This window comes from Lepus europaeus, chromosome 11, assembly GCF_033115175.1.
Source record: "Lepus europaeus isolate LE1 chromosome 11, mLepTim1.pri, whole genome shotgun sequence".
Classification (NCBI taxonomy): domain Eukaryota; kingdom Metazoa; phylum Chordata; class Mammalia; order Lagomorpha; family Leporidae; genus Lepus; species Lepus europaeus.
The window spans coordinates 53,297,623-53,315,047 of NC_084837.1; the positions used below are offsets into that span (position 1 = coordinate 53,297,623).

Here is a 17,425-nt window from a genome sequence, read left to right on the forward strand (position 1 = left end):
TCAATAACACATGATAGAAAGAGCATAGAATGAGATATATTTGTATGCACATCTTTGGAAAATGCAATCCCCTATGACTAGTTTGAAGAAAATACGACAATGTTGTTAGTAAAATGGTGCAGTCTTATGTATGGTACGATTTACACCCCAGACTCCATCCTAGGCTCTAGCCCCCACTGCCATTGCTGGAAGCCGGGTGGCCACATGGCCCAACCAGTGGTGTCAGCTCCACCCCATCCTAATGGGATTCGCTGCTCCTGCTTCCCTGCCTGCCCCTGGCAAAGTTTTAAGGGGACCTGTTCCTGAACACGTGGCTCTCTTTCTCTCCGTCTGTCTCTCTGTCTCTTGATCTCTCTCTCTCTCACTCTCCCTCTTGGTCACTCTCTTACACTCTCCTTCTCCCTCTTTTTCCTTCTTTGCCCTTTCCAGGCTGTTGGATTTCCCCCAATAAATGCTTTCCCTTGCTCCCATGTTTGATGTGTGTTTTGTGGCAACCTTACAAATGTTTGGAAAAATTTAAAATGCATGTAGCTTGGCAACTGTACATCTAGATGTATGTTAGGGCAAATTTTGCAGACACCTAGAAATGTACAAAAATATTTATTGCACTCCAAATAGCTATCAAAAGAAGACTGATAAATATTTATATACTAACATGAAGAGAAATGTAATAAATCAGCAAAAATAAAGGAATGAGATACACATTTCAAATTGATAGGTCTTGGAAACACAGTTGAGAGAAAAAAGTCTCAGAATGGTTTGTACCAATTGATTGTATTTATACAAATATATTTTAAAATCACACCTAGGAACATTGTATTTTACTTATGAATGTATCACATAGCAAGTAAAAGTATCCAAAATAATATTGGATACACTCCAAACGTGTGATTTCATCCATGAAGAGTTAAGAAAAATAAAATGGACTCCACTGTTTTTATAGCTTCTTTATTTCAATATATTAGGCAGAAGAAAAACAAAATTTACTTGTTTTGCATGTTATCTAATGCTTTGTATTAGCAGAATTGATTAAATTTGGAAAAATGTTTGATCGCAATAAAAATATAATAAGCCTACGAAGCTCTTTAAGAACTCAAGAACTCCACCATCAAGTGTAAGTGGTCTAGAAGCATCCTCATCCTGTGAGGCGCTTTGACCCTGCTATTGCCATCCCCACACCTTGGGTTTCCTTTGCAACTGAACTCCCAATGTGAGCAAACAACAGTTTCTCTGTTTTCATTAGCACTGTCAAGGTAGGATGGCATTCTCAAAAAGAACTTTACAAATGAAAAGGATGACTTAGGGTTGGACATTTGGTACATGATTAAGATTCCACTTAGGACTCTTGCATTCCATATGGGATGTCTGGGTTTGGACCTCCAGTATGTTTCCTGGTAATGTGCACCCTACCTTGGATGATGGCTCAGGTACTTTGGTCCCTGCCACTCACTCACTGGGTGAGTTCTAAGCTCCTCCTTCTCTCTGGTTCAGCCCCAGTTGTTGCAGACATTTGGGTAGTGAACCAGCAGATGGCAGATCTTGCTGTCTCTGTCTGTAAAAATAAACTAAATAAATAGATAAAAACCATTTTTAAAGTAGAAACAAAGAGAGAAGATTTGGGATACCTCTGGCACCAATGTTGGACTCTTTGTCCAACCATCAGCTCGCAATGTAAACTTAGACAGTGGTTTCAATGGAACTATCTAAAGCCTGAGCAAAATTTGAAGTAATGGAGGACTTGCTTATTTGTTCTTGGGTAGAGAGCTATTGTACAGTTTTTATCAAATGATACCAATGCTCAAATGGGACAATTTCAATTGTTACAGTGTATTTTCTGTTGCTGTTTAAATTAATTAAAAAGTATATTTTTCTATAGTATAATAAAGTGATTCTTCATACACTTTAGGGATATGATTTTTTAAAAAAAGATTTATTTATTTGAAAGACAGAGTTACAGAGAGGCAGAGGCAGAGAAAGAGAGAGAGAGGTCTTCCATCTGCTGGTTCACTCCTCAATTGGCCGCAACAGCTGGAACTAGGCGATCTGAAGCCAGGAGCCAGAAGCCAGGAGCTTCTTCCAGGTCTCCCACATGGGTGCAGGGGCCCAAGGACTTGAGCCATCTTCCACTGCTTTCCCAGGCCATAGTAGAGAGGAGGATCAGAAGAGAAACAGCTGGAACTCGAACCAGCACCCATATGGGATGCTGGCACTGCAGGTGGTGGCTTTACCCGCTGTGTCACCCACTGTGTCACAACACTGGCCCCAGGATATGATTTAAGACAAATATTGATTGCATAATATCTTTGCATCACACCAGTTTACATATGGGAAAACTATGACTTTATTTAAGTAATTTCATCAAATCATCTAATTAGTATGTGATGTGAGCCTTACTAGAACACACGTCAGTACATCTAGCATATCAATATTTTATCCACAGAATTCTTTTTTTCCTTTTAAACATGAAACAACATTGGAATTTATTTATTTTATTTATTTATTTTTGACAGGCAGAGTGGACAGTGAGAGAGAGAGACAGAGAGAAAGGTCTTCCTTTTGCCGTTGGTTCACCCTCCAATGGCTGCCGTGGCTGGCGCACTGCGCTGATCCGAAGGCAGGAGCCAGGTGCTTCTCCTGGTCTCCCATGGGGTGCAGGGCCCAAGCACTTGGGCCATCCTCCACTGCACTCCCGGGCCACAGCAGAGAGCTGGCCTGGAAGAGGGGCAACTGGGACAGAATCCAGCGCCCCGACCGGGACTAGAACCCCGGGGTGCCAGTGCCGCAGGCGGATGATTAGCCTATTGAGCCGCGGCACCGGCACAACATTGGAATTTAAAACAGAACAACAAAAAAGCAATTCCTTGCTCCAATGTTTCAAATGCACAGGGCTGAGGGAAGTGAAATGAGCCCCCAAGAGCCCTCAAAGGTGGCCCTGGACTCTAAGACCAACACTTCTCCTTTGTGTGCAGGCAGGCAGTGATTTGAAAGAGGATCTCCAACCACTCACGCTCATGAGTGCAGCAGCAGAAGTGTCCCTTTCTCTGTAACACTGCCTTTCAAACAAAATAAGTGTTTTTATTGCTGTGAGCACACTGCAGCAACGCTTGGCCAAAATCACAAGTTTAAAAATCTGGAGCTCTGGACCCTTCTTTGCCCTCTGTTCCATGACCTTCCTCAACACACACAGCTCCAAAGCAGAAAGGAATCTTACTTTTCTATGTCCCAACTCTGGTCTGCTATCCTGGGTTCATTCTCTCTCTCTCTTCCTTTCTCTTTTTTTACAGAGAGAGAGAGAGGCCCCATACCCTGCGTTCTCTAAGGCTCCCAGCAGCATTAGAATGAGGTACCCTAAAGTACAACTGCTATGAAGCAGACATCATCTATACACTCGGAAGCAAAAGTCAATTCTGGGGCCAGTGCTGTGGCGTAGCAGGTAAAGCCACCGCCTGCAGTGCTGGCATCCCATATGGGTGCCAGTTGGAGTCTCGGCTGCTCCACTTCAGATCCAGCTCCAGCTGGTGTGGCTGGGGAGGCCAGCAGAGTATGGCCCAAGTCTTTGGGGCCTTGCCACCCACATGGGAGACCTGGCTGGGGCTCCTGGCATTGTGGCCCCTTGGGGAGTGAACTGGCAGATGGAAGATCTGTGTGTGTGTATGTGTGTGTCCCTCTCTCTGTAACACTTCCTTTCAAACAAAATAAATCTCTGCCCATATCCAGTGTCTGCCTGAGCTAACAGCAGCAGTGAGTCTGCAGGAGGTTGTGTTGACAGGCTTTGAGCTTTGTTGGTCAGTTATGCTGACCATTCTTGCAGATAATTTTTGGAAAATCACAGAGCAGCAGCCATTCTGGAAAGAGTTGTTTTGCAAGCTTCCAGTGCCGGGTATAGTGATTAACATTTCTCATTGCTTTGTTTCACTTGAGAAGGCTTGGTTGAAAGTGCTGAATTTCGATCCAGTGAACCTCAGTGTGACACTTAACCAAGCACGGAGTGGATACACACATCCCAGGGAGTCTCAGCAGCAACAGGACAGAAAAGCATCCCAGAACTTCTAACACCATCTTTCTTTGTAGAGAGAGAATACAGTGATAGTAGCAAAAGCTGAAAAGTTATTAATTGTAATTATTTAGATTTCTGTAGTCTTTTAAGATTTCATACTTCTTTAAAACACACACACAGAGACACACACACAAACACACACACACACTCCTTCTCTGTCACACAGAGTCTCATGCTTCTATGGAGAACCTGAGTAGTCCAGTGAGGAGGAAGATGAGATGAGCAGACCTTCGCTGTGATTGACAAGGCCCATTGTTCTCTTTGTCTTGTATTCATGCGCTTGATGACCCTCATGTCAGAAACCTGGTGTCTTCCTTCTTCTCTCTTGCAATGTTTATCCTCCATTATCTGACCACTACTTCCCCGCTGTTGTCACTGCTCTGTTCATCCCCGCCATCAGGTGTCTCCTTGACCAGGTCTCTGCCTCCAGCAGAGGCAGTGGTTAGTCCCAGCTTCAGCGGATTTTCTCTGCATCTTCTCCCACCTCTGTCAGAGCTGCCTCTGTAAGGAAGAGGAAGAAATATCCTGAGGCCTAGTGACGGGAAGCCCAGGGTTGCACACATAGTCTTTGCAGCAGGAGGACGCCTCACTTCCTGATATGAGTTGAGTGTTTTCCTCTGGTCTGAGACTTCAGATCTTTGAAACTCCATGATTTCAGTTCCTTAAGAGAACATGTCGGGTAAATATGATATATAGCTACCATCTAGTAGGTACATTGTGAATTGCAACAAAAGACGTGAATGCACTATTGACCTACACATGTATTTATTGGAGGAGTATGCACTGTTCAGGTTCAGAACCTCCAGATCTAATGAACAAGATAAGAATATAGGCACGTATGTTATATAGTAATAAATATAGGTGCATTTGGCACAGCAGTTAACACATTGCCTGGGACTAATGCATCCCATATTGGGATCCCTGGATTTGACCTGGCTAAACTCCCGATTCCAGCTTCCTCCTAATGCATAACCTGGAAGGCAACAGGCAATGGCTTAAATAGTTGGGTCCTTGCCACCCACATGAGAGACCCAGACTGAGTTCTCAGCCACTGGCTTTGCCTGCCCCAGCCCCAGCGGTTGTGTGCCATTTGTGGAGTGGGAAATGGGAGATTTCTGTCTGTCTCTGTGCCACTCAAATAAATAAGTCAATTAAAAATTCAAAATAACTATAAATAACACAGAGAGCACGTTAAAAGATAAGGATTGTGAGGGAGATAGAATGGAGGGAAGCTGGAAGAATTATTGGAGGGCACAACACTTGGACTGACATTTGTAGAATACTTATGGTAGGCAAAGGGGGTAGTAAGGACACAGAGAGTAAAGTACTATAAGCATGAATGGGAAAGGAAAGTTTAGGGGTTTTCCTCTTCAGTGGCTTCTTATTTACTTATTGGTGGTGCAATATCCTTATTCGGAAACTCTTTGTCTTGTGGCGGGCTCACATACAAGCTTTCCACGTGGACATTCTGCCTCCGGCCAGCTTTCCTTCCAATCCACCGCTCATGTTACTTACAGATTAGTCTTCAATGGCTCCAAATGTCTACAGGATAAAAGGACATCTGTTTGTAAAAATGTTGTAGTATACAAGGTTAATATAAGAAAAGTCTATTGCTTTATTATATATTAGCAATGAACAGCTGAAATTTCAGATTTAAAACACATTGTATCATTTATATTGCACCAAAGAAAAGTGAAATACTTGGGCAAGTCTAGCAGAATCATGTAAATATTTGTATGAGAAAAATATAAACTCTGATGAATAAAATCAAATACATAAATAAATATGTAGCTATTCTATATTTGTGCATAGGAAAAATCAGTATTAATAAGATGTCAGGTCTTCCCAACTTGATCTATAGATTCAGCATAATCCATCTCATCAATTAATATTGTGAATATTGACAAAATTGATTTTGAAGGCCTTAAGTAGGACAAATGATTCAGAATAGTCAACACAATGCTGAAAAAGAACAAAGTCAGAAAAATGACGCTATCAAAGCTGAGAATTTGCCATAAATCTGTAGAAATTAAGGCCATGTGATAATGGTGAAAGAATAGACAAGTCAATGGAACAGAACAGGAAGTGCAGAAGTAAATCCATAGAAATATAATAAACTTTTTTTTGATGGGCAGAGTTAGACAGTGAGAGAGAGAGACAGAGAGAAAGGTCTTCCTTCCGTTGGTTCACCCCCTAAATGGCCGCTACGGCCGGCGCATAGCACTGATCTGAAGCCAGGAGCCATGTGCTTCCTCCTTGTCTCCCATTCGGGTGCAGGTGCCCAAGCACCTGGGCCATCCTCCACTGCCTTCCCGGGCCACAGCAGAGAACTGGACTGGAAGAGGAGCAACCGGGACTAGAACCCGGGGTGTATCAGAACCCGCAGTCAGAGGATTAGCCTAGTGAGCCGTGGCGCTGGCCAATAAACCTTTTTTTTTTAAAGGAGCAAAAATGATACAAGGAGAAAATACTATGTTTTCAACCAGTTGTACAAGATCAACTTGACACATGCAAAATACACACACACACACACACAAACAGAGTCTTTTAATGGCTCTAAATCTTAAATATTTTCATGAAGCATAGATATTATACTTCCTATAGAAAGGAATTCAGATGAGTCACAGATTGAAATTTGAAGTGCAAAACTAGAAATTCTAGAAGATAGCATAGGAGACAAGCTGGTTTTCTTTAAATTTGATGATGAAGTTTTAGAAATAACATCAAAAGCACAACCCATGAAAATAAGAAATGGACAAATAAAACTTCATTAAAATAAAAAATTCCTGTGCTGCAACGGATACTGTTAAGATATTGAAAAGAGAAGTGAGAAACTAAGAGAGAATATTTGGAAAAGATGTCTGAGAAAGAACTATTTTCCAAAATATAGGAAGAACTCTTGAAATCTAAGAAAACAACCCAAATGAAAAAAATTAGGCAAAATGTGTGAGCAGACATTTCATCCAAGAAGACGTGAGGATGTTATATATGACTCTATGAAAAGAGGCTCAACATCACACTGTTGGGCATTTCCTCTACCACTTTAGGTTCCGAAGTTGACAGGGAGGGACCTTTGAATGAACTGAAAATAGATCAATGAGCAGGAAAAAAGATGAAGTTCATTTACATATTCATGATGTGTAACACACTAAATAGCCAGAGATGCAATACCAACCTAAGAAAAAGTTTTTGTTTTTGTTTTCTGGCTTCAGTTGGGGGTGTATGGAAGATTCTGTTGGGTGTTTGCTGCTGATGTGCTTGGGCTGTCTTCTCTCTAGTTGGAAGTTTCCCCCTTGGCGGCAGAGAAGTATGGGAGCTGAATTCACCAAGGTCAGTGTTCTTGCAGTATTCTTTCAGAGAGGAAAATCCACTAGAGGGGTTCAATGGCAGCTGAATATTCAGGAGAATTGGCTGAAGCATAGGTGGTGTGTGTGTGTGCAGCTGTTGCTGACTATGTAGAAGTTTTTAGCTTAAATTAATTCTTATGTTACTTTGTTGGGTTCTTAATCTCTTCACATATCATTAGAGAATTGCAAAATAAAGAATTGAATACCGGGGCCAGTGCTGTGGCACAGCGGGTTAAAGCCCTGGCTTGAAGCGCTGGCATCCCTTATGGGCACCAGTTCTAGTCCTGGCTGCTCCACTTCTGATCTAGCTCTCTGCTAGTGGCCTGGGAAAGCAGTAGAAGATGGCCCAAGTCCTGCACCCTTGTGGGAGACCTGGAAGAAGCTCCTGGCTCCTGGCTTCAGATCGGCGCAGCTCCAGCCGTTGCAGCTATCTGGGGAGTGAACCAGTAGATGGAAGACCTCTCTCTCTGTCTCTACCTCTGTCTGTAACTCTGTCTTTCAAATAAAAAATAATCTTAAAAAAAAGAATTGAATACCACCATACACCTGTGTAAGAATGGATCAAATTTAAAAATATACAAAACCTGACAATACTAATGCTGGTGAGGAGGCAGAATGGGAGAAATGCAAGTTCATTGCTGGTAGTGTCTTTCCAGAGGTATATTTGGGGTGATATTCTGGTCTCCTATAGTCATTTTAGGGTGGCATATTCCAATCTCCTGCAGTAGAGAGTCTGGTTAGCCTAGCTAGGATCTCATTGAGATAGTGTATGGCAAGTCCCACCAGGAAAAACAAGATACAGGCAAAGGAACTGGATTCAAGATGTACCCTCAACCTGACCTAAAACCTTATTATGTCCTCATTGTAAATGGTAAAATAATAAACATCATTGCCCCCTACACCATGACAGTTTACAATTGCCATGACAACCTACAAAAATAACAATTGAAGGAGAATAGAGGTGGATCCCCAATTCCAGGAAGATGCTGTCCCTTTCCCAGAAATAAGATGACTATTCTGCCTGGTGCTAGCAGCCATTTGTCAAACCCCACCAGGAGGAACCGAAACAACTGCTCTGCAGAGGAGCTGCTCCTGGACACGTTAAGGAAACCGTCTTGCCTTCTCCACTTGGCTGGCCGCTGACTGGGTTTCAATCCCTCTCTGAAGCCCTGAGGTTGCCGTGGGCTAACAGGGTCCCCAGATGTCTAGTATCGTCAGGATCATTCCTTTCGCAGTGGAGGAGACTGGGAACCTTGATGGACCCAAGCCTGTACCCAGAAGAGGAAGGACAACACCCCAAAGGAAGTGACTATGCAGCTGCTAAAAGTGCTGCACCGCGGAAGCCACAGGCAGAACACAAACCTGTCGCCCTGACTGGCTTAAAGCCCTTTTCCTCCTGTGCTGTTTTGACCCAGCAGCAGCTAAGCTGATATGAGAGTAACATTTAAAGAATCTCTCGCCCTTTTCGCCATTATTGCCCTTGCTGCCGGTGTCTGAAGGGCATGTGGCCTCCGGCCGGCGGCTCCCTGCTCCCCTGCCTACGTGCTTGCTGCACATGGCTGCCCCTGGCCTACTCTCTCCGCCTTCGCTTCGCTGCTCGTGCTAAGCTGCCTGTGGCTGCTCATAACCAAACACTCGCTGCACGTGCCTCCTGGCCTGCTCTCTGCTCTGTGTGGACCCCGACTTAGTTTCTAGACTTTGCTTTTTCCCTCAGATTAAGCCCTCACTCCCCTATGCATTTCTCTCACTAAATTAAAAGCTAAAAAAAAAACTTTAAAAAGAGAGTTTCTCAAAGGAGGTATTGGTGAAAGGCTACCAACAGCGACAATAGACCAAGAAATGCCACCCTCAAATAGCCTTCTTTGACAAAGAGATTATTTTGAATTAACTCCTTTGAGAAACAGCAAACCAAGAGAAGCTCTGAAAGTAGAGTATTAAGTTATAGTTTTATATAGGAAATTTACATTTATAGAGACACTTCATTTTATATAGGTGTCTCCCTCTCCATCCAGGAAGAGAAGCACTAGTTTAAATCATGGGACCCTTGCCTCTGGAAAAGGCATTGACTTAAATCTAGATAACAAATCTTCCACACTTTTCCTGGTCATCTCCCTAGAACTTGCCTCACCACACTCTTGTCTTTTGTTTTAGTGGAAGATTAAATTATAGGGGCTCAGGATGCTTCCCCATCACCCTCTGAAGTTTCAAAATTTGAAGAAATTGATAAGAGACTAACAGGAGAAAAGGCATGCAAATTTATTTACCTGCCTGTGCATGGAAGCCCCACCAAATATGCAACTCAAAGAAAGGCCAGACTGTTGAAGTTTAAATAATATTCTGAGCTACAGAAAGGAAAAGGGACTTGGGATTCTGAGGCCTCGAGGCAGTAAGAAGCTATAGGATACTGGCCCGTGCTAGGGCTCACTAGGCTAATCCTCCGCCTGTGGCGCTGGCACCCTGGGTTCTAGTCCCGGTTGGTGCCGGATTCTGTCCCGGTTGCTCCTCTTCCAGTCCAGCTTTCTGCTGTGGCCCGGGAAGGCAGTGGAGGATGGCCCAAGTGCTTGGGCCCTGCACCTGCATGGGAGACCAGGAGGAAGCACCTGGCTCCTGGCTTCGGATCGGCGCAGCGTGCCGGCCATAGCAGCCAGAAGACCTTTCTTTCTCTCTCTGTCTGATGCTGCCTGTCAAAAAAAAAAAAAAAAAAGAAGAAGAAGAAGAAGAAGAAGAAGAAGCAGCAGCAGCAGCTATAGGAGGTTGAAGGGATGTAATGCATGGAGAATAAAAGGCAAACCTGCTCTGCAAATAAGTTTCTTGAGTAGCAGTCCTCCCACGAACAGATGGCTACTTGTGGGAAAGTGTCACTGGGTGAAATATTATTAGATCTTTGCTCTCCTTTTCCTATGAGTTAATCTTTTGTTTGATATGAAACCAGAAAACGTGTCCATGACAATTCCAGTCCTCTCTCTGTGCTTTGGAAGGGAACATGAGGTGAGAGAGGGACAGGAAAGATCAGAAAGCCTTTGGTTCTCCGAAGTTCAAAGCACTCAAGCCAAAGCACCAATCTTTGGGGTGTGGTTTTTCTGAGCTCCAACAGTGCATAAGCCCAAGTTCTAGCCACCTTTTTGAGTTATTCATTCTTGACTTTCTCCCATATATGTAAGAGATAATGTGTAACTAAACTTTGTTTTTTCTCGTTAATCTGACTTTAGTTACAGGAGTCCAACCAAGGAACTAATGTTTTTTTTTTTTGTTTGTTTGTTTGTTTGTTTTGGCAGACAGAGTTAGACAGTTAGAGAGACAGAAATAAAGGTCTTCCTTCCATTGGTTCACCCCCCAAATGGCTGCTACAGCCAGTGCACTGCGCCAATCTGAAGCCAGGAGCCAGGTGCTGCCTCCTGGCCTCCCATTCGGGTGCAGGGTCCAAGCACGTGGGTCATCCTCCATTGCCTTCCTGGGCCACAGCAGAGAGCTGGCCTGGAAGAGGAGCCACCGGGACAGAATCCGGCGCCCCGACTGGGACTAGAACCCCTGGGGTGCCAGTGCCGCAGGCGGAGGAGTAGCCAAGTGAGCCACGGTGCCGGCCAAATGTGGTATTTTAAGGAGAAATTTATCAAGTGAGAAAAGGAATCCTTATTCTCCACATTGAATCAGTCATTGATGAATAAGTGTTGGTTTAAAACTGGCCTCATGTGAGTTTATTTGGTCTAGGTCACTGTCCTCCAGGTGTTTGCTAATTTGCTAATTCTAGGTTCACTGAAAAATCACAAAGTGGAGCAACTTACTTTGGAACATGATCAATCGAGATACACTGGCTATTCACTGAGGTCAAAGTTCTGGAAAATGTTCAGTCATTTAACTGAGAATGTTGATATCTTATGTTTTCTCTAATTGCTTCAAGGCCAGAGTCACCCAACATTGCAGAGGCTCAAGAACAGTGCTTTCATGATTAGCACTTTTTATCCTTATACCTGGCGCCGGCAAAAGTGCATCAAACAAATATTTCTTGTCTGTCTCTTTTCCCCCTGCTTAACAAAAAGAATTCTTCCCCCTTAACCAAAAGAATTCTTGCAGCTGCTGTCCCCAACATTTTCTTGTTCCATTTACTTCCCTCCAACAAAATTTAAGTCCTAAGCCCCTTTTTTGAGGAGTGTGGCATTTTAAGGTTTGTCAACACTGCTAAGTATACATGGTTATTGTCAGATAAACTCATTTGCACTACCTTCTTCTAAAAGTGCAGTCCTAGAAAACACAAGATCTTCATCTACCTAAAATGCAATGAAAGAGCCCCGCAGGGAAGTCTGTCTGCCTGTGCTTGATAGAGGATGAATTTCTCTTTTTAAACAAGGCAGATATTTTATTTTACTTATTTATTTTCATTTTATTGGAAAGAGTGAGGAAGACAGAGAGCGAGCTTCTATCTGCTGGTCCCCTCCCCAAAGGCTCACAGTATCCAGGGCTGAGCCAGGCTGAAGGCAGGGACCTTGAGTTCAATTCTGGTCTCCTACCCGGGTGGCAGGGACCAGAGCACTGAAGCCACGCACACTGCCCTGCTGCTGCACACAACCAGGAACGTGGATCCGCAGCACAGGAGCCAGGACTGGAACCTCATAGGGGATGTACATGTCATAGCTGGTGACTTAATTGTGGTACCAAATGCCTGCCTACGATTTTTTTTTTAATCCCTGGCATTTATAGCTTCCACACAAATGACAAAGCATGTATTTTTATATAAGAAATCTCCATCTTCTAGAGTCAGGGAGAGCAGATGATCAATGGTACTTATCACGATTTGTTTTATCAAAGTGAAAATTACTGTATTGAGTCAAAGGTTGAAAATGAAAAAATAAAATACTTCATTGAGTGCCTGCTATGAGTAGGAAACTATACACTTATGTTTCATATTCAATCTCAGTGGAGCTAAGCTGCCAACACAATCAAGGCTTGTCGTGACTTGTCTTCTATTTAGCACATAAACATTTACACCCCCATCACACATATAAACATATCACATACATTAGACACACACATAAAATATACCTTAAACATATCCACAACACAAATTATATCCAAGTGTAGTCTACCACATATATCCATACCAACCATACTAATCATCCAACACATATTGTGCATATATAACATATATAAAATCACACATATTGGAATTATACAATTTATTTTGGGAAGGAAAAAAATCATTCCTTTTGAACAGATATAAAGATGTCAATATCTGGGAAAATCCTGGGTTAGTCAATAAAATATGCCATATGAACTGACTCTTGAAAAACTGTAGGAATAAATTAAGTAGATGACAAAAGAGCATTCTAGGCAGAGAAACAACATAAGCAAAGTTAGACTATTAAGAAACCATGGTATGCATAACTTGAAGTTATTGGAAAATATTGACATAGAAATACAAAGTGCAGAGAGGCAGAAGTTATTTGGGTAGGCAGGTCCCATCATTGGGAAATACTGAATACTCTACCAAAATCCAGGGAAAAGGCAGACATTCTAGTTGTCAATAACTTCTATCATCTTCATGTCCTCTATGGCATTAACGTAGCCATTCATGTTACAATGGAATTCAACGTAGTTGAAGCTCCTGCTCTCTGTGTAGCTATTTTTGAAATGCTCCCGGTAACACGTGAGTACTTTGATGGGACTCTGGGTCCACACGTATGCATTCCTGTAGCGGTCATTCCAATGGTTACGAACACACAAATGCTCAAGTTGGTACCATGAGATATAGACGAACACATGAGAGCTCTGGTCTTTCAGAATTCGTTTTCCTACCATGACAGCATCACACTTGTACGTGTCGAAGTTCCAGTTCGTACTGAGGAAGTGTTCTTTCATGAATTGGCTCTTGGACATGTCATTGCTGTGTACAAGCATCCTGCATTGGAGGCACGCCAGGGTAAGAAAAGCGACCCAGACCTTTGGAGAGGACATGCCAGTCTCAGGGGCCACCTGTGTTCCCACAGGGAAAAGGGAGGAAAGCATTACTGAGGCACTGCCTTGACAGCTGAGCTCCATCTTAAAATACTTCTTCTTGTCACTGCAGGCACTTGGCCTTAATTGTGCTGACAGGCTAACAGGCCACATGATAACTCTCATTAGCTAATAAAGACTATTAGAACTAAAAGTGTGTTGTAGCCTGAGTGAGCCAAGCACAAAGTTGGGAAAATAGATGAGGTTTACTTTGTGAATTCTAGCCATCTCCTGTCTATCCTGTCTTCCATCCAACCTAAAAAATAAAAAGAAAACCCTCTATCCAGCTTCTTTTCACCAGATAAACTCTCAGGAGACCATCTGTGCAGAGAAAATGGACATAAAGATTATGTCAAGAGGTCGGTGCTGTGGTGCAGTGGGTTAAAGCTGCTGCCCGCAGTGCTGGCATCCCATATGGGCACTGGTTCTAGTCCTGGCTGCTCCACTTCTGATCTAGCTCTCTGCTATGGCCTGGGAAAGCAGTAGAAGATGGCCTAAGTGCTTGGGCCCCTGCCCACATGGGAGACCTGGAAGAAGCTCCTGGCTCCTGGCTTCAGATCGGCGCAGCTCCGGCCGTTGCAGCCATTTGGGGAGTGAACCAGCGGATGAAAGACCGGTCTCTCTCTCTGTCTCTACCTCTCTCTGTAACTCTGTCTTTCAAATAAATAAAAATAAATCTTTAAAAAAATTATGTCACGATAGTGGTGAGGGCTGCCACCGACTAAGGGAATGTAGACGATGAGTGAGCACCTGGGAGGGACTTCCTCGGCAGGAGGCTCATGTTCTCTGAAGTCCCAGCCCAGGCTGGTCAGGAACACCATCAACAAAGAACCCCAGCACAGAGGCTCCGCTCTGGGCGAGCAAGCCTCAAAGGAACCACTCTGGTCATGGCAGAGGGAGTTGAGTTGCCTGAAAAGGTCTCCCCTTTAAGCCAGCCCTCTGTCCTCATTTACCATGAGAAGTGCACCTGGCCCTACCCAAACCTCATTTAAGCTCTGAGCAAGAGCGTTCTTACATGGGCCCAGTGCTTGTAAGAGCTCCGTCACAGATCTGCGAGCATCCAGTGAGAAAACATGTATGCGAGAGCACTCTGAGGGTGTAGAGTTCTTACATAAGACTCAGAACCAGGACAGATACTTTCCCGTGTGTAAAACCCTTCCCCTGGGGGCCGGCACTGTGGTGCAGCGGGTTAAAGTCCTGGCCTGAAGCGCCGGCATCCCATATGGGCGCCGGTTCTAATCCTGGCTGCTCCTCTTCCGATCCAGCTCTCTGCTGTGGCCTGGGAAGGCAGTAGAGGATGGCCCAAGTCCTTGGGCCCCTGCACCCATGTGGGAGACCCAGAGGAGGCTCCTGGCTCCTGCCTTCGAATTGGCGCAGCCTTGAAGTTGTGGCCATCTGGGGAGTGAACCAGCAGATGGAAGACCTCTCTCTCTGTCTTTACCTCTCTCTGTAACTGTCTTTCAAATAAATAAAATAAATCTTTAAAAATAAATAAATAAATAAAAACCCTTCCCCTGGTCACAAAGTCCTAACCTGATGAGAATGCCAGGATTCGAGCTGCTTTAATGCATTATGCTGTGGAAGACCGGTGGGCGGGAGAAAGGCTGGAGCAGTGGCATTAATGTTGAGTTGAAATTTTGGCTTCTGTGTCCTAGGATTTGCATGACTTCTCTTTCTTAATCCTGCTATCTAAAAATTCAAGCAAGCTCTTGGTAGTTTTTCTAGGCTTTTCCCCCAAGCATCCGCAGCGTCAGTCCTTCTAACTCACCTGGTTCCGATTCAGCGTTCAGGTCACTGGTTGCAGTGGTATGTGGATCCAGGTGACGAGTCTGCCTCTGTCCCCTTTTCTTAGTGCACAAGGGATTTGCCGCAGTGGAGCAAGGGATGGCATTGGGAGAGCCGGTTAGCAGTGTGGGAGGGAGAGTGGGGACAGTGTTATTGTTCAAACTTGTATCTTCTCATCTGGCACACTTGGGTTCACTCTGAGAATAGCCTCAAGCAAAGGTTTCAAACATCAAAGGCTGACTTCTAGACACAAAGGAATTGCAAGACACTCACAAATATGGCCACAGAGAGGAGTTTATAGGGGGCAGCCAAGGATCTGGCTCCTAAAACAATCGCCTGATAAACTCCTGGGGAAGGATCCCAGAATGGCGAGGCCACGCTCTGTGGGTACTTCAGGAAGGAAAACCACTCACGGAAGTGTGAACCATGAGACCCTCATGGAGACAGGAAAGTGTATGTAGTCAACCTCTTTATGGATAAAGTGAGACACATGAACGCATTTGCTATCAATGCTTTCAAGGTCTGTAACTTGCTTGAGATTCTCATTGGGCCATCTTGTTATTCCAACGTCGGGGGCTCCATTTATATCCGGACGTTATCTTCAAACTCCAGCTCACATCAAGTGTTGCTTGAATAATAGAGAATCACACATCGATATGCTGGATAGGGTTGTCTCAGAGCAAGTCTTGCACATCCTCCTGCTCTGTTGTTCTTTGGGTTATGAGGAAAGCATTAAAGAAAGAATTCTGGGCATGTGAGTTCGCATGGCTTGAGGGATGATCCTGCGGAAATGTGAGATGGTTATCATGTGCCCATATACCCAGAGCACTCTCCAACGAGTTCGTGAGTTCATGTTATCAACTGAGAATCAAATTAAAGGACTGAGGTGGTAGGGAGAACACAGGAAGGAGCAGGTAAAGAGATTCATAACTTTTCATGGCATCCTATTCTATGGTATATTACAGAGCATCAGCGAGTAATTTTGAGAATTTTATGAAGCCATGCATATGAAAGTAATACCTAAACAATAAGCCCCAGTATTGTAAAACAGCTGGTTAAACTGCTGCCTGAGAAACTTGGATCCCATATCAGAGTGCTGGTTCCAGTCCCAGTTGCTCCACTTCTGATCCAGCTCCCTGCTAGCGTGCCAGGGAAAGCAGAAGACGGTCAACTTACTTGGACCTCCGTCACTTGGGAGACCCAAATGGAGTTCCAGGCTTCTGGCTTTGGTTTGGTCCAGCCCCAGCTGTTGTGGTCATTTCAAGAATGAACTAGTGGATGCAAGTTTCTCTTTCTCTCTCCTCCTCTCCCCTGTTGCTCTGCATTACAAATAAATAAATAAATTTTTAAAACAGCAACAGCAGAAACAAAAGCAGTACAGTGTTATGGTTATCTATTATTGATAATATTTATATTTGGGGTTATTCTACCCCAGGTGTTTCCAAAGTCAATGAGTGAATCTATTTTTCTCAAGTAAGTACTATTCCACTTTTTTTTTTTTTTAAAGATTTATTTATTTATTTGAAATTCAGAGTTACACGGAGAGGAGAGGCAGGGAAAGAGAGAGAGAGAGGTTTTCCATCTGTTGGTTCACTACCCAATTGACCACAACGCCCAGTGCTGCGCTGATCCGAAGCCAGGAGTCAGGAGTTTCTTCCAGGTCTCCCACATGGGTGCAAAGGCCCCAGGACTTGGGCCATCTTCTACTGCTTTCCCAGGCCACAGCAGAGAGATCAGAAGTGGAGCAGCCGGATCTTCAACCGGCACCCATATGGGATGCTGGTGCTTCAGGCCAGGGCATTAAACCGCTGCGCCACAGTGTGGGCCCCAGCTATTCCACTTTTAATGTGTAAAAATTTTTATTGTGAACCCCAAACATATGTCCATGAATCGCACTAAGACAAAAGTCCTAATGCCTCTCAGATGGAAAGCAACCTATATTAAACTGCAGGGAACAGAATTCCTTCATATTTGCAGATATTAGCAACTACAAATGCAGCCAGCAGGGTGAATCTAACATTTTTTTCTAAAACCGCTTAATGAGTATGCTTCCTAGATCCCTAACACATTTAATAGCTTAGATTGTGGCTTCTGGCTTCTGATTCAAGTTCTTAATGACCTATTACCCTTCGAGTATAAATTTTAATTCACTTGTCAATCATGTTCTTTATTTAAATTTTTTCTTGGTGTTTCAGTCCTTTCTGTAACTGATTGTTACTTCCCTTTGTTAACCACTATTTAACTCTTA

The 17,425-nt window shown here is 43.8% G+C and overlaps 1 protein-coding gene across 1 annotated transcript; it reads right to left on the reverse strand.

The window, feature by feature from the left end:
- Positions 1-12,685: 12,685 nt before the first annotated feature.
- LOC133770017 (epididymal secretory protein E3-beta-like) lies at positions 12,686-13,345 on the reverse strand. The gene has a single exon (XM_062205531.1). The coding sequence runs from the start codon at positions 13,294-13,296 to the stop codon at positions 12,913-12,915; it is 384 nt and encodes a 127-aa protein (XP_062061515.1). The 5' UTR covers positions 13,297-13,345; the 3' UTR covers positions 12,686-12,912.
- Positions 13,346-17,425: the final 4,080 nt, after the last annotated feature.

Coding starts and splice junctions, on each gene's coding strand:
- LOC133770017 (XM_062205531.1), bottom strand. CDS start 13,296: ATGCTTGTACACAGCAATGACATGTCCAAGAGCCAATTCATGAAAGAA.